The 17,344-nt window shown below is 39.1% G+C and overlaps 1 protein-coding gene across 2 annotated transcripts in view; it reads left to right on the top strand.

The window, feature by feature from the left end:
* The window catches only part of lama5 (laminin, alpha 5), a 76,379-nt gene that overhangs the window by 45,437 nt on the left and 13,598 nt on the right, over positions 1 to 17,344 (top strand). For both annotated transcript variants that reach the window (XM_084427328.1, XM_084427327.1), the window contains exons 24-55: positions 1,573 to 1,715; positions 1,798 to 1,901; positions 1,990 to 2,143; positions 2,265 to 2,428; positions 3,201 to 3,315; positions 3,407 to 3,504; positions 4,069 to 4,261; positions 4,376 to 4,502; positions 4,622 to 4,761; positions 4,863 to 4,978; positions 5,550 to 5,761; positions 5,840 to 6,041; positions 8,065 to 8,209; positions 8,339 to 8,479; positions 8,810 to 8,971; positions 10,463 to 10,567; positions 10,671 to 10,754; positions 10,897 to 11,127; positions 11,566 to 11,679; positions 11,880 to 12,010; positions 12,222 to 12,302; positions 13,069 to 13,283; positions 13,369 to 13,469; positions 13,561 to 13,744; positions 13,825 to 13,965; positions 14,742 to 14,893; positions 15,018 to 15,128; positions 15,240 to 15,351; positions 15,444 to 15,614; positions 16,195 to 16,391; positions 16,507 to 16,623; positions 16,716 to 16,870. In XM_084427328.1, coding sequence (XP_084283454.1) covers positions 1,573 to 1,715; positions 1,798 to 1,901; positions 1,990 to 2,143; positions 2,265 to 2,428; positions 3,201 to 3,315; positions 3,407 to 3,504; positions 4,069 to 4,261; positions 4,376 to 4,502; positions 4,622 to 4,761; positions 4,863 to 4,978; positions 5,550 to 5,761; positions 5,840 to 6,041; positions 8,065 to 8,209; positions 8,339 to 8,479; positions 8,810 to 8,971; positions 10,463 to 10,567; positions 10,671 to 10,754; positions 10,897 to 11,127; positions 11,566 to 11,679; positions 11,880 to 12,010; positions 12,222 to 12,302; positions 13,069 to 13,283; positions 13,369 to 13,469; positions 13,561 to 13,744; positions 13,825 to 13,965; positions 14,742 to 14,893; positions 15,018 to 15,128; positions 15,240 to 15,351; positions 15,444 to 15,614; positions 16,195 to 16,391; positions 16,507 to 16,623; positions 16,716 to 16,870 — 4,618 coding nt within the window. The remainder of the gene's footprint in view (positions 1 to 1,572; positions 1,716 to 1,797; positions 1,902 to 1,989; positions 2,144 to 2,264; positions 2,429 to 3,200; positions 3,316 to 3,406; positions 3,505 to 4,068; positions 4,262 to 4,375; positions 4,503 to 4,621; positions 4,762 to 4,862; positions 4,979 to 5,549; positions 5,762 to 5,839; positions 6,042 to 8,064; positions 8,210 to 8,338; positions 8,480 to 8,809; positions 8,972 to 10,462; positions 10,568 to 10,670; positions 10,755 to 10,896; positions 11,128 to 11,565; positions 11,680 to 11,879; positions 12,011 to 12,221; positions 12,303 to 13,068; positions 13,284 to 13,368; positions 13,470 to 13,560; positions 13,745 to 13,824; positions 13,966 to 14,741; positions 14,894 to 15,017; positions 15,129 to 15,239; positions 15,352 to 15,443; positions 15,615 to 16,194; positions 16,392 to 16,506; positions 16,624 to 16,715; positions 16,871 to 17,344) is intronic.

The following is a 17,344-nucleotide window of genomic DNA, read 5'->3' as shown; positions in this document are numbered from 1 at the left end:
TTTTTATATTTTTAGGTCAAACCGTTCTTGTCTGTCAGTCATATAATGCAGGTCGATGGTCACTGTCTCAAAACACAAGCACAGAGTCCAAATTAAAACAATTCCCCACGTCCAAATGAAACAATTCCCCATCATAAGTACACATTGATGGCCTAAGACACGAAACGAGCGGTTTGTGTGAGAAAACGAACAGTATTTATATCTTTGTTATCTCTTGAAAACAGCACACGTCCAAATGATCTGAGCGCGGGCGGGTATAGATATATACACTAGATGTCGCCTTGGCTACGGTTTCGTTCCAATGAACTGCAGTAGCGAAGGCGACATCTAGTGTATACATCTATACACTAGATGTCGCTTGGCTACGGTTTCGTTCCAATGAACTGCAGTAGCCAAGGCGACATCTAGTGTATATATCTATACCCGCCCGTGCCGTCAGATCATTTGGACGTGTGCTGTTTTCAAGAGATAACAACGATATAAATACTGTTCGTTTTCTCACACAAACCGCTCGTTTCGTGTCTTAGGCCATCAATGTGTACTTATGATGGGGAATTGTTTCATTTGGACGTGGGGAATTGTTTTAATTTGGACTCTGTGCTTGTGTTTTGAGCCAGTGACCATCGACATGCATTATATGACTGACAGACAAGAACGGTTTGACCTAAAAATATCAAAATTGAAACTACTGCGGAAACAAAGACACCTACATCTTGGATGCCCTTGAGGTAAGCTAAAACATATCAAAAATTAATTTCAAAGTGAACTATCCCTTTAACTGAGAATGAAAACCTCTTTTTCATCTTGGTATGCTACAATTATGACTTGGTGCACCCCTTTCCTCTTATTTTGTCATCAATTGACATACGTTTAGGAGAACAATTATTTGCGCATTTAAAAGTTAATTAAAAAAATAATTATAAAAGTTTCAAAACTAAGTAGACTGAGAAGTCTGACTCCGAATAGACAAAAAATACGATAAATGTGGCAACATTATTGCAAGCATATATAACGTGGCTGCTTTAATAGGTGTATAAAGACAGATTCAGATTCGTTCTAATAGTTTTATGGGGCTTTTACATGAAAAACGTGTTTCAAAGTGCAAGTTTTTGAAAACAATAGCGTTACAAAAACATGAATTTGGTAGTTTTCGCTGATCCGTGTGAACAGGGATCGTCTTGACAACGTTGGAAAAAAAACGTTTCCATTTTTAGTACATCGTTGTCGTGTAAACGTACACTTGCACCATTTTTAACTTTTTAATTTTGATGTTTGGAGTTTATTAGGATTCATCTTTCCACTTTTACTTTTATTGTATGGAAAAGAGCAGCTGGAACATTCTGTTAAACTTCTCCTTTTGTGTTTCACTGAAGAAAGGAAGTATTCATGAGTAAATGATGACAGCTTTTTAATTTGAAATGAACTACTTTTAGTACAACAACTAATATCTTGATATTAATAATGAATAAAAATATGTAACTTCATAACAAAAGAGACATGTCATGTTTTAGTAATTCATCAAAAGCTGTGACTTCATACCCATAAATTAGATCTCCATCCTTCTCTTTGCAGGCTCTGAGCAGTCGAAACAGATCGTCTTTGCTCCCAGTTCAGAACCCACATTTGTGAACGTGCCTCAGAACAGTTTTGTGGAGCCATTCGTTTTGAACCCAGGAACCTGGACTGTGATCATTGAGGCGGAGGGCATTCTGCTGGTAGGACCACCTCTTAAACATTCCCTCTACATTATTATGATTAAACGCTGGACACACATTCTGTGTCTCTTTCTCTCTGCAGGACTACCTGGTGCTTTTGCCCAGTGCCTATTATGAGGCTCCTATCCTGCAACTTCAAGTGACTGAACCCTGTTCATACAGCAACACACAGAGCGCAAGTCAGAAGTCAGTAGTACAGCAACTTTTTGTGTATATATGTCATGTGTATACCTGTCATGTGTCAATGTGTAATTTGTCTTTTTTGTGTGTTTAGCTGTCTGCAGTACATGTATCTGTCTCTGGATGAGTTCCCGTCCATCTCCAGTAAGGATGCCGGCTGCAGGTTTGATAATCACCTGCCTAGACCCTGCCAAACTGAAAAGATCACACCTCGCCATCCCAGCATGGCCATCTGCAGTGGCAATGATGTAAGCACATAGCTTTGCACATATCAATAGCTATGTTTCCATCAAAAGTTGTGAAACTTATGCGCAAATTTGGAATTTCGCATAAAACATATACATAAAAAAATCCCATCCGTGTGTTCAGATGATTGTTCAGCTGCGTGGTCGTGTTCCTGTCCCTGGAGAGTATGTGTTGCTGGTCGAGTACGCCAGTGAAGATCAAGCTCCTCAAACTCTCACTGTGTCTGTCAACTCACCGGGTGAACCCACTCACCAAGAGCAAATCACACTGCTCCACTGCAAATACAGGTGTGACGTTGCAGCGATTGCCTTTTCTGTTCAGCCTGCTCTTTTGTGCTTCAGGTTTTCACTCTCAACTTGAATGGGTCATATTCTGTAATTTATTGTAGTATTTTAGGTTTTTACCCTGAGGTCCATATTTTCCACACTCTCTCTGACCCATTGAATTAAACGTGCTGTTTTTGATATCATACCTTTAAAGGGATACTCCACTTTAAAATGAAACTTCTGTCATCATATACTCACCCTCATGTTGTTTCAAACCTGTATGAATTTCTTTCTTCTGCTGAACAGAAAGGAAGATATTTAGAAGAATATCAGTAACCAGACAGTTTCTGGTCTCATTGACTTCCATAGTATATATTTTTTCTTACTATGGAAGTCAATGAGACCAGAAACTGTCTGGTTACTGACATTCTTCTAAATATCTTCCTTTCTGTTCAGCAGAAGAAAGAAATTCATACAGGTTTGAAACAACATGAGGGTGAGTATATGATGACACAATTTTCATTTTAAAGTGGAGTATCCCTTTAAGACTTCTATATGACCTCTTTTATGATTGACTAGCCACTTTGCATGTGAAATGAGCCATATTTATTGTTTTAATGTAACATCACAGCCTCAACAACTTTAATGAGCTTTTTTTACATATTCATCAAAAATGAAGATGACATGTCCCATTTTATTGTTCAATAGGTACTTTTTTCGTAATGTTTTCTACATTTGCTGATTGATATCTGTGTGTCTCTTATTATGTGTGTGTGTGTGTGTGTGTGTGTAGTTTCCTGTGCCGTGCAGTGTCTGTAGATGACATGAAGCGCGTGGCGGCCTTCACTCTGTCCACAGAGGCTGATATCCGGCTTATCGCCACCGATAGCAGAAGCAGTTTCTTCCTTGTGAGAGAGTCTGCTTGAATTTGACCATAAAGGCTATTTGTGTCCACTGTAATCGTGGCATTTACATGTGTGTGTTGGTTTTCCCCTCCAGCATAAAGTGTTCCTCGTCCCTCGTGCTCAGTTCACCATGGAGTACCTGAAGCCCAGAGTTCACTGCATCAGCACGCATGGTCACTTCTCTCCAGACAGGTGACTAACACATACATCTTGTGAATCGTGAACAGCTTCAATCAAACATTTTTTCAAAAGAGAGCTTGATTCTGTCTGAGACGCGGATATCTGTGTGTGGCTGCGCGCACAGATAACAGTGTGCAAACACTGAATTGAGTTCTCTTTTGCGTCACCTTGCGCTTAAATTGTTTAAACTCGCTTTATTGTTTAAATTGGCAAAACTTAGAAACATATGTAAATGATAAACTTTCACTCTATGATGGTTAAATCTTGCAATTAATCACCGAATCATATGCGTTCCGAACCGTAGGGCTTGGTCCGTACGGATCAACTACGATCCGTTACACCCCTAACTCAAATACTTGTTTTGTAGATTATTTTCATTTGGGATTATTTGATTTTTGATTTTAAAACATATTCTTTCACTGCCATATCACTGACCTTTCAGTAAATGCTGCCAGTTTTAGACATATGACATATACCAGTTCTATGACATATGAACATGCTGCAGTACAGTTATAAGTACTAATGCTCTTATGAAATTTACACGATCATCATGTTTTATATTCTTTTTTTGTCCAGCGGCTCCTGCATCCCATCTCGTTTCCAGAATCCCCCTCAGTCTCTGGTCCTAAAAGATGGTCAGGCTTCTTCTGCGCCGGAGCAAATTCTGGCTTCAGCCCCCGATCCCTCCCTTTATGCAGACAGACCCATGACCTCTAGGCCACCGACCGCAGCTGATAACAGTGAACACATGCTTCTGGACCCTAATCAGGTACATCAAGCCCTTTACACTCTCATTGCTGTGCATCCTGTGCCTCCTGTCTTTCTGATGCCTGAATGTTGATAAAAAGTCTTCTAATGTTCATTTGTCTGCATGATTTCCCAGAATGCTGTGGTGTATTCAACACGTGTACATGCACTGGGCCGTTACGTGTTCGTCCTGCATTACCATCAGCCCCTGCATCCAAATTACAATGTCCAGGTCTACATCAACGGAGGACGCATATGGCAGGGTGAGCATTAAACAGATGCACACTATTGAGTTTCTGTTTTAGCACTAAAAATATTTGTTTTATTAATGGTCAAATACTAAAAATATTTGTTTTATTAATGGTAACTCTTTGTTTTCCAGGCCACGTCAACGCATCCTTTTGTCCCCATGGTTATGGTTGTCGTAGTGTTGTTATGTCAGAGAACCAGATTATCCTGGATGTGACGGACCACGAGGTCATCCTGACCCTGCGTGTTCCAGACAGGAAGACATTGTGGCTGGTGAGTGTCATTATGAAATTTTATTAAAGGTTATTTGAATTCTTTGTTCAAGAATGGCAATAACAATGACACTTCTACACTCTCTTGTGTTTGTGTATTAGGATTATGTGCTAGTGGTGCCAGAAAGCACTTATCGCTCCAGCTTTTTGTCTGAGGAGCCTCTGGACAAATCCTACGACTTCATCAGCAACTGTGGACAAAACAGCTTTTATATCAAGTATGACACTTCTAAATTTGGAAATATGTATGAATGCTCCGAGATAAAAGTTTAGGCCGATAATTATTTTCATGTTATGGCCTAAAATAGGCAAAAATCAATGACAGATATTTCAATTGTATGCTATTTTTATATATGGATGAAAAATATATACATTAAATATAATATAAACATTAAAAAATATGAAGAATTGTATTTGGTGATTGAAATAAAGCTGAAATAGAAAAAATAAGATGAAAAACTTAAACATAAAAAACATAAAAACAGTTACAAGTGAATTTAGGCATCAAAACATTGATGTACAGTATGAAAAATATATATATTTATTTTGAGATTTGCTAAAGATTATATTGAATAGTATTGTTAAAATATTTGTGTTTTTAGAGTTTTTAAATTTAGACAATTTAATAATTTAAAAGGAAAATAGAGAAAATTACACAATTAAATATGCAAAAAACGACTGACGCCTTAAAAAACAATACCGACCAACATTATGGTGTGGATATTTATTGTTATCTGCTATAACATTATTAGAGTGCCCTCCATCCTAACATTCCGTCTCTCTTCTCAGCCCTTCCACAGCCTCTACGTTCTGCCGTAGCTCTGCCGTGTCTCTGTCTGCGTTCTTCAATAACGGGGCTGTGCCCTGCGGCTGTCACGAGGTGGGTGCAGAGAGTGACACCTGCGAGACCTTTGGTGGACAGTGCAAGTGCAAACTCAACGTGATTGGCCGAGACTGTTCCCAGTGTGCCACGGGATACTACGGCTTCCCCAACTGCAGACGTGAGTAACACCAGCCACATGGTGGGACGATACATTGATTGATTGATCGATGGATGATGTTGTTTCCTCTCTCTCTAGCATGTAACTGCGGTACACGTCTGTGCGAGCCTGTCACAGGTGAGTGCATCTGTCCTCCACGGACCGTTCTGCCGGAATGTGTCGCCTGTGAACCCCAGACGTTTGGCTGCCATCCTCTGGTGGGGTGTGAGATGTGCAACTGCTCCAGGCCTGGAGTGGCTTCACTGGACATCAGCTGTGACACACACAACGGCCAGTGCAGGTACAGTACAGGAGGGCACGCACACTCACGAGGATTACTTTTTTTTAAGGGTCTGAACATTTATGAATATGTGATTTGAAATTTGCCTCAGTCTGCCTTAGGAATGTCTGTTTTGAGTTGTTTTTTTCAAACATGTTTTAATGTAATTTAATTTTGCAGGCAAAATCTGAATTTTTTTCTTGCTTTCTTATAAAATTCTATAAAGTCAGTTAACTTTTTCCTTATACCTATATTATATGTTAATTACTCATTTTCTATCAGTGTTATTATAGTAACATTTATAAACTATTAAAGTATTTATAATTTTATTTAGCTTTAATTTATTTTTATTTAAGCTTTAGGTTTAGTAAATTTTGTTATTTTTACTTAAACTTATTTTATTTCATTTAGAGACCAAGGCAACATTTTTTATTAAGGTTTTAAGTTTAAATTTTTTTTTTTTTTTTGGAACGAGAACGCTTTTTAATGGTTTTCAGTTTAGTTGTAGTTTTAGTTTTAGTTCCAGTTTTAGTTTAAGTATCCAGGACGCATTCGACTTAAGCTTAGAGCAGCATGGCTAACCGTTTCATCTCTATGAACTACTGAATGAGTAAAATGAAAATTGGTGAAAATGTGCTTCATTTTATATATAAAAAAATTGTACAGTGAAAAAAGAAATAATGGTCCAATGGAAAATAGGACCATTGTAATTTGTTCTTTTGTTCTTTTGATTTCGGGGTGAAATATGCCATGGACAAGTTCATAATATTTGTGAGACTAAACATGTCTGGTTTTTGAAGTCGAGTCATTTGGTTTGTAATGGAGTCAATGGATTGTTTACAACTGAGCTTTTACGCCTGAGCCTTTTTTTCTGTGAAGCACTGGCTGAAGGACTGATACTATTAACCACTGTCTCTGGTTATAACAATACTGTCTATATAAGGATTAAGTGCAGGAATTCCAGAGGTATTTATTTTTAGGAGTTTTTATTTCAGTCTATTGGCCGCACCGTCTCCTCATTAGGCAGTGTTTAAAATCCACAGGGAGGTGTGATTTAAGCTCCAGCGACTGTGAGCTGCAGAATTTCACCAGTCATTTCTGCACTTTGAGAGAATGTCATAAATCATAACTGTTCATGCATCATGTTCATTAACTATAACTGGATAAATGGAAAATAACTTTGGCCTTTTGCTTAGGTATAGTTGGAAAGAAAGTGTTAAGGCTTACGTCAAAGAGCTGATCGTGTTGTCGCCTCGCGTCGGCTGCCTCTCGGCCAAAAAGCTGTGCTTTAACACACAGCAAAGACTACAGGTGACTGTCGATTAGCATGTGTGTGTAAGAAAACAACTGTCTATATCAGCGGGTATCAATAGTCTGTATCCGTCATTCAAAAACATTTAAAAACATTTACAATCCATAAACAAAGCAGCGTTTCCTTGCTATTTTGAATATCAATCATGCTAATGACTTTCTTCATTCCTGGCAGCTCATTTTGTTATGAAAATATTTGCACACTGGAATGCTCAGCTAAGATGATGTAAAATTAGAGCAGCTTTCTGTCTGTGCCTTCATGACTTCTTTGCTCACTTTCATCACTTTTACTCTCGTACACTGACACTGAACAGCCAATAAGAGCGATCTCTCTCACCGACAGCCAAATGCCTATTAAACTCGCTGAATCGGGCCAACTGCCTCCGACATGATCCCGACTAAAGGCGACATGTGGAACACACCACAAAAAACTAGCCCAACATTAGCTGATGGCTTAACGTCGGCTTGGTATGTCACGGCCCTTAGGGCAAAGCCAAAAGCTTGTTATTTGGACTGGATCTGGCTGAGTAAGATGCCCATATTTTGGGTCTTCACATGCTCACAAGAAGTTTGGCTATTAGTTTTGTTGAATTCCACAGGACTTTGTCACATTTCGTTCAGACAAGATGTACCAGAGAGTAGGAACTACAGGTCATCCTAGAGTGTCAGCTGGCACTGAAAACACATACCTACATACTTCATGCTCCATGCCAACACATTACTCTCTCCACAGGTGCAAGAACAACATTGTTGGCCGTCAGTGTGACAGATGTAGCCCAGGTTTCTATGGATACCCCAACTGCAGACCATGTGACTGCAACGAGGCAGGAACTGAGATAGATGTGTGTGACTCCTTCACCGGACGCTGTTTATGCAAGGTTGCTCTTCCTCTCCTTCTGCACCTACAGTATATCATTTGTGAATTAATTTATCCGTTTTTGCTCAAAACATTAAGGGAGCTTCCTCATCATCTCTGTTAAATCAATACGATGTGTCGTCCCCCTCAGGAAAATGTGGAAGGCTCTCGCTGTGACCAGTGCAAACTGGGAACGTTTCATTTGGACCCCACTAACCCTAAAGGCTGCACCAAGTGCTTCTGCTTTGGAGCCACTGACCGCTGCCGCAGCTCTGACAAACGGAGGAGTGAGGTACTGTCCCAAAGATAAAGAGCTGTTGTTTAACAAATTATGAATTCAGTTACCTTTATACATGAACATATACATATACGTTCGCTACCGTTGAATCTCTTGCCACAGTACAGTGTCATAGTAATTATGTTTTACCATCTGTCTGTTGAGTTGTCTTACCTGGCAACATGCAAAAATAAACATACGGTGCAACCAGTGTGGTCCGATTTACTAACTGCTTGATATCACTCTTTTCAGTGAACCTTTGTGTAATGGAGGTTTGTAAAAATTAAATCAGTGTAATTACTGACTGGTGTAAAAGTTTACATATATTTTTGCTTTGATCTACAGATCATGGACTTGGCTGGCTGGGTACTATTGAGGAGTGACAGACAGGAAGTGCCTGTGTCCATGTATCTCGATCAAGATCTGGTGGAGGCGGATCTGAGTGATGTACCTGACGTCTCTCAGGACCTGCACTGGCACGCTCCTCGCGCTTACCTCGGCGATAAAGTGAGTCCACAACAATTCTTGATATTCAGAGTAGTGAAGAGCAGGACAAATTCGGTTTTGCATTCCCGTGCTCTGATCTTCTATACCTAGACTTTAAAGGTGCTCTCATCCCTATATTGTGACTTCATGGCAGCTGCTGTGACATATGTTTCAACCAAGCTTATGGGTTAGCCGGCGGTCAGACAGTAAGGGGCCAGACAGACAGCTGAATCTCCATCAGATAGCTCACATTAAAGCTACAGGAAACATAAAGGTCAGATAAACAATATAATCTGATAACTCACGCACACCTTGTTTGGTCTAGTGCTAAATGTTGATGCCAAGATTAAATACAGGCTTAGTGCAGTCTTTTGTTGACTCAGGAATTATTGTCATAAAGAGGCCTTAATATGCCCTTTTTCAAAATCTTGATATTGTTTTTTTTCACATATTTTACATTATTACAGCACCTCTCTTCCCAGTCTGTCAGTAACGCTGTTTAGTTCCTGTTTTTACGAAGTTCCTTGTGGTTGGTCAACCACTCTGAGCGTGTTTCGGAAATGTCACGCCCTTTACCATTACAGCGAGTTTCAACACAATACTAACGCAACTCAACCAGGCATCGCGAATTGAGAAATCTGATTTTGACTTGTAAGAGATCATTGTACTATAAAAACATCCTGTAAGTTTCAAAACTTAAAAAAACATCCTTGTTAGTCCAAATGGAATAAATATACTCGCCTACTGGCCTGTTAGTGAGATGACGAGGAGAGAGATACAGAATCACTGGACTAAAAATAACAATCAAGAATCAAGCCAGTGACTAAACGATCAACTTGACATTGTTTCTCTTAGTAGCATGAAATAATCTGTTACTTAAATTGTGATTAAATTATATACAGAAAGCGATCAAAGAACGCTCCCCTTATAATCGCTTGAGCTGTCAATCAATCAAGCTGTTCTGGACTTTTACCAAAACTCCCATTATAGTCAATGATGCTGTCTACACTGCACAATGAATCTCTTATTTACATCATGTTTGCACTGTTAGTTATGATAAAAGCATTTGTGAGAGTGCAGAAATCAAGTTGTGATGGGAGAAGTGGGATTTCAACATGTAATACTTATTTTATATGCAAAGATGTTAGCCAATCACAGGAGTGGGTGTTTACACTGAAGTCTCACAGCAGACACGCCCCTTAACATTATAAGTGCACCACAGAAAACACTCTAAAATAATTTAAAAAACGCAGTTCATGACCCCTTTAAATGATGAATATTGTGACGTGTTCGTTCATGGAAGAAAACTCAAGGCTACAAACGAGGCGTTTTAGGGAGTGCTTACTGATATAGAGAATAATAGTCTCTTTGGAGTGACTTTGTGCTTGTAAATTTGCAGACATTTTTTATGCTCATAAAGCAACATTACACAAAGAAAGTTGAAAATGTAAGAAAGCATAATAGGTCCTCTTTAACCTGATTTTGTGTTCTCTTTGCCATGTGTATGTGTAGGTGTCGTCCTACGGAGGCTATCTGCGCTACCGCTTGCACACCCAGACGATGCGAGGTGATGCTTTTCTGATTGTCGAGACCACACGGCCAGACATTATACTCAAGGTACCAGAGCATACTCTCTGTCAAGTTTATTTAGAATCTTTACATAAAGTTGAAGTTGATCTCAACTGAAAATCTTTGTGTGTGTATGTCTGTGTGTGTGCAGGGGAATCAGATGACTCTGGTGTACATGGAAAGAGAGTATTCCTCTGCTGAAGACCCTCATGAGGGAATCGTCCACCTGGTGGAGGTGAGGAAATTAGTAACAAACACTACAAAAAAGAATTTGTTCTTGAGACATGAACAACTGAATTGTTGGTATGTGTGTGTGTACAAAATAAATCCACAAATGCTCAGTTGTTTTAACTCAAGTTTCCTTTTCTCATTTAAAGGAGAGTTTCAGGCACGCTCAGACTGGGAACTCTGTGTCCCGTGAGGAGTTGATGATGGTGTTGGTGGCGCTGGAGTCCCTGCAGATCAGAGCGCTGCACTCTCAGTCGGCCCAGTCCGTGTCGCTGCACGCTGCTGTGCTGGAGGCGGCAGAGAACCTGCCCTCCGGTCGACATGCCAACAACGTTGAAATTTGTCTGTGCCCAGGACACTATCTAGGAGACTCCTGTCAGGTAGTGTGCTTTAACAAAAACAAGGATTTTATACAGTCACTTCTATACTATGATTCAGTGCCTTTTAGAGGTTCTGTGTGAATATGCCAAAAATCAGCTTTGGATATTTTCCTGTTTTATAATGCTGGAATAAAGTAATATTTCTGGAAAAGTTCTGTATTTATGCATTATGTAAGGGTGCTTCCACACTTCTTTCTTCTGTTGAACACAAAAGAAGATATGGTCAATAATGCTGGTAACCAGACAGTTGACAGTAGCCATTGACTGGGGAAAAAATACTATGGGAGTCAATGGCTACCGTCCACTCTCTGGTTAACAACATTCTTTAGCATATCTTCTTTTGTGTTGAGCAGAAGAAAGAAACTCATATAGGTTTGGAACAATATAAGGGTGAGTAAATGAGATGAAAGATAATTTTTGTTCATCTCTGTCTGTCAGCAATGTGCTCCAGGCTACTACAGAGACACTAAAGGGCTGTTCCTCGGGAAGTGTGTCCCCTGCAACTGTAACGGTCACTCTGATCAGTGTCTGGATGGCTCTGGGATATGTGTGGTGAGTTCAGCTCACTAAGTCATTTATAAATCACATAACAGACGTCAACATGGGCGATATATTGCTATTGCATATTGCACTGGGTATAGTAAAATGTCAAACTTCATGGAAAACAAAGTCTTAAATCCAAAAATGGATGTCGGAGCTGAACTCTGAGCTTTAATTAGGCATTAGCTGAAAGTTTAAATCTTCATACACAGAACTGCCGCCACAATACCGCTGGAAACCATTGTGAGAAGTGCCTGGGCGGTTTTCACGGTAACAACACAGTTGATGGCCATGCAGTGTCCTGCTCCAGCTGTCCCTGCCCGCTGCAAGTGGCTTCAAACAAGTCAGTGCCCTTATTTCATCATCTGGACAACTAATTTACCATTTCCCGTTATTCTCAAACCTCTTTATCTTTTCTTGATTTGCTTGTGCCAGTTTCTTCCTGGTTTCTTTGACTTTAACCCCCAAAAATAGTTGATTTCAGTGCTGGATATCCCAGATATTCCTATCATTCTCAGAGTAAAGGATGTTTGTCTGTTTGATCATGTTATCAGTTTTGCCATTCGCTGTGTGGAGAGGCCCAAGCATATGCAGTGTCTGTGTATGCCTGGCTATGCTGGATCCAAGTGTGAAAGGTACAGTTATGAAACATCCACTTATTTTATTGTTATTCATTGACAATTGATTATTAATCGATAATAATTTGTATTACTCTATAAATGTTATTAATATTTTTCATAATAATAAATATAAATAAAATAGGGTTTTCAACTGAACACATCAATTAATTTAGAAAGACAAAAAAAGTGCTCAGGGAGTTCATTCAGATGTTTGAAGGTGCTCTTTGGGGTCGGGAATTCAAATAAATGTAGAAAAGAGAAAATCCAAGGCACTCTTCTTCAAAATTATTTAAAAAGCCTTTATTTTACTGGCTATTTCATAATAGAAAATTAAAAGACATGGGGAGAAACAACCCACACGTAGCGGCACAAACAGCCTTCTTCACACCCTGATCTTTCGAAAGCCATTTTTTGTAATGGCTATTTGATGCTTTTCTCATTAAACACAATAATAACTTTACATGATTGTTTGTGGGTAATTTCTCAGCCAAATTTGATGTGAGATTAATTTGTGATTAATTCGATTAAATGATCAGCACATCATATAATTAATTAGATTAAAAAAATTGCCCAAAAATAAAAATACCATTTTAATAAAATGATTAAAACATTTTAAATAATACATTTATTCTATCAAATTAAATAATTCATGAATTTATAATTTCTGAATGTAAAACATAATAAATTATTATTACTATTATTGTTATTAAATAATTAATTACAGTCCACTAGAAAATCATAAATGAAAATCCTTAAATTACTTCTTTTCTGCATAATGCAGGTGTGCACCAGGTTACTATGGAAACCCAATGGTGATTGGCAGCACATGCCAGCCGTGCAACTGCAATGGTAACTCAGACCCCAACATGTTGTTCAGCGACTGCCACCCTTTGACAGGCGAGTGTCAGAGCTGCATGCACAACTCCGCCGGGCCGCACTGCGAAATCTGCGCCCCTGGTTTCTACGGTGATGCCATCACAGCCAAGAACTGCACCCGTACGGCAACTTTTATATACTCTAAAACACATCTGTCATCTGGAAGGTGTTTAAAGTGTTCTCATGATTGTGTTTTTTTCCCCAGGATGCAACTGTTCTCCTTGTGGCACTGCACATTGTGACCCTCACACCGGGCAGTGCCACTGTAAGCCTGGAGTGGTGGGATCCTACTGTGACAGCTGTGAGGTATGTCTGCTTATCTTGTTTGTCTATTTATTTTAGTTTTTAGTATTTAGTTTTGTCTCAATAGTTGATGGTAATAATGTTATTTTTTTAGGATGGGGCATTTGGCTTTGATTCCTGCACTGGCTGCCGTACGTGTGCTTGTGAAGCAGCAGCGGCGTTGGTTCAGCCATGTGACCCTGCTAACGGCTCGTGTGCCTGTCGGCCTGGTGTCAATGGACCGAACTGCCGCCAGTGTGCTCCAGGTTACTGGGACTATGGCCCTAATGGCTGCAAGAGTAAGTCTAAAGCACACATACACACAACATGAGGAAATATAACATTGTCTGTTGATTTTAATGAGGGGTGTGGTCTGTAGAGTGTGAGTGTAGGGGAGGTCGCTGTGACCCTCGCACGGGAGAGTGCCGCTGCACCGCAGGTCTGACAGGGAAGCAGTGTGACACATGTCTCAGTCAACACAGTGTTCTAGTGCAACACAGAGCCGATGTGCACTGTCAGCGTGAGTACTGCTTCACTAGACAACACACACTTCATTCACTCACATATTCATTCATTCATTCATTCATTCATTCATTTTGCCTCACTCACTTTTACAGTACCATTCAAAAGTTTGAGGTTAGTAATTAAGAAATTAATACTTTTATCCAGCAAGGATGCATTGAATTGGTCAAAAATTATAGTAAAGGCATTTATAACATTAAAATGATATCTATTTCAAATAAATGAGAGAATCCTGAGAAAAATGTATCACGGTTTCAACAAAAATATGCAACAGCACACTGTTTTCAATATTGATAATAAAAAGAAAAGTGTCTTGAACAGCAAATAAGAATATGAGAATGATTTCTGAAGGATCATGTGACACTGAAGACTGGAGTAATGATGCTGAAAATTCAGCTTTGATCACAGGAATAAATTACATTTAAAAAATATATTTAAATAGAAAATGGTTGTTTTAAATTGTAATACTATTTCATAATATTATAGTTTTTAATTTATTTTTGATCAAATTATTGCAGCCTTGTTGATCATTAGAGACTTCTTTTAAAATCATTAACAAATCTTACCAACCCCAAACTTTTGAATGGTAGTGTACAGTATACAGACACTCACTCAATAGCTGAGTCAATGATTAATTTGCTCACTCATTAATTAATTCACTCTTTCAATACAAAGGCAAAGTAAACTATATTTTTGTGGGTCGCAGACAGTTCATTTCACTCATTAGATGTGATTGAATGATGATGAGATGATTGTTGTGCATTATGTATTTAGCCTGTGACAGCTGTGTGATTGTTCTGCTGGAGGATCTGGACAAGATAAACCAGCTTTATCAGTCCGTCGCCAATCAGCTGACCAGCCTCAATGCCAGCTCAATGGCCTGGACTCAACTAAACCGCCTCAATGCATCTATGGAGGACATTGCCGTGAGTCTCTCTCTCTCTTTCAGACACAAACACTCTATCAGCTTTTACATTTTAGGATTTGCCCCACTTAAAATGTTAGTTGTGTATTATTAAAATTATAACAAACTATAATTTTATGCCACAGAATGCCATAACAAAATACAACAGCACTCTGGACGAGAGCAGGAACCGGGCCAATTTGCTGGAGGGAGAGCTGCAAATCATTGACTCGGATATTAAAGAGTTAGAGGAGAAGGTATGACAACATACCATCAGATGAACTTATTCTGTTTTCAAACCAAAGGGACCATAAAACCATTTGGCCATATTGACTAAGAGTTTTTTTGTGTGTGTGTCTGTGTATTAGGCCTCGGTCACGCAAAAGAAAGGAGATGATTTAGAGGAAAACACTAACTCCACACACACTAGAGCACAAGACCTGATTGGATTCATCAAAGGCATCATGGGAAATGTGCAAGGTGGGAGTGTGACAAAGTAGAACAGATACTTGAAAAAAAGCCTTGTCTTGTTACATTTACCACATTCAACTGGCTTTTCTGTATCTGCCCAGACATTATACTGCAGGTGAACCGGACTGCACAGAATGAGACCAAGGTGACCGATGAGAAGGATCTGACTGGAAAGATAGCAGAGGTGGAGTCCATGCTCAGAGACATGCGCTTCAGGGGCTTTGACTTCCAGAGGAGACGAGCAGGAAATGAGCTAGAACAAGCCAAGAAGTGTGAGTGACAGGACAGACCGAGTCAATAAGAAATGTTCAACAAACTCAGCCTCTTTCATTTTATTGTGTAACATTTAACTGATCATCTTATAACCTTTCGAAGCTTATAATCCTTTTATAAATACTTGATGTTGGATTGGAAAAAATGGGTAACACTTCACTTAAAGCCTTTGTATATAATGCATAATAATAAAAGTATTTTAATGCATCTCATGAATAATGGTAACCACAGTTATAAGACATTATAATACTTATCTATTCACTGTTACACCTTTAGAAAGTGTAATAAAATTACAAACACATCACAAACAACCAAATTCAAATAACAAGGAATCTGCAAATATTATAATGCCTTTTAAGTTTGGTTACAATTATTTATGGAAAAAAAATTATATTACGCATAAGAGCGTGTATTAGGAATACTTTTATAATGCATTATACATAAAGGCTTAAAATAAAGTGTTAGTGAAAAATGTATCTAGATTATTTCATAAAAAAAAAAATTATTCACTTTTATACGTGTTTTTACTGTGTTTAAAAGGGATAGACCTTGTCCTTTATAGTTGTTGTCTCTCTGTAGTGGTAGATCGTGTGAAAAATGAGGTTGCAAACCGGACTTTAAATAATGAGGCTGTGGCAGAGAACATCAAAAACAAACTGAACCAGTTCAACCAGCAGCTGATGGACCTGAGAGATGCCCTGAATGAGGCCGTCAACAACACCGCACACGCCGTAGAAGCCAACAACATTAACCAGAAACGCTTGGAGGAGGTCCAGGTAATCAGTTAAACACACAGACACACACCTTTTAGTTATATTCATACATATTCATAGGAATCTGCGTATAGATTTTAGATTTTCAATTCAAATGAACATTATTGTGTTTTTCTAGAAAATAATAAATAACCTGCGTGAGAAGCAGAAGGAGGTGGAGAACCTGAAGCAGATGGCAGAGGATGATGTGACCCAGGTCAACGACCTGCTCTCCATGCTCCAGGACTCCAAAGAGGTATGTAGAATCATAACATTTCTGTACTTACCATAAAAGAACCTCACTGAACACATGCATGCTGTCTCTGGATGCTGTGTTCCCGCTATCAGGATTATGAGCGTCTGGCCGCCCAGTTGGACGGAGCGAGACAGCCCTTAGCTGAGAAGGTGCAGAAGTACGCTCCAGCCGCCAGTAAAATTCCTCTGGTGGAGGCTGCAGAGAAACACGCTGAAATGCTGGACCAGCTCGCCAAGAATCTTTCCAGGTGTGTGATCCATATATGCTCAACTTATATGGGTTTTTTAGGGCACGTTAACACGACAACGATGTGCATTTTTTGTGTACTGACAACAACATTGTCAAAACGATCCCCGTTCACACGCATCTATGAAAAATGACTAAAAACAGGCCAGGCTATTCTACTTAAAGAAACGACTTACTGTCGCTTGGTAAAGAAACACTACGCACCTATTAGACTGAACACGTAACACGAATGCGCATGATGTCACCGTTTTCACAAATTGACTTTTCTATTTTCAGACAATAATGGCATCATTTTCAAAAACGTGCACTTGAAACGTTTTCAAAAGTTTGCATTTTCAGGCCCCCAAAACGCCAATGTCGTGTAAATCAATGGCCAAAACGCATTAAAAGTTTTCAGTTTTTAGTTGAAAACAGTATTGTGTAAATGGCCTCTTAATGGATGATTCTGGAGCTAGTATCTTGATAGCAGCCTGAT

This window comes from Rutilus rutilus (genome assembly GCF_951802725.1).
Source record: "Rutilus rutilus genome assembly, chromosome: 13".
Lineage (NCBI taxonomy): Eukaryota > Metazoa > Chordata > Actinopteri > Cypriniformes > Leuciscidae > Rutilus > Rutilus rutilus.
The sequence above is the reverse complement of the archived record's forward strand: the minus strand, read 5'-3'. Positions and strand labels throughout refer to the sequence as shown.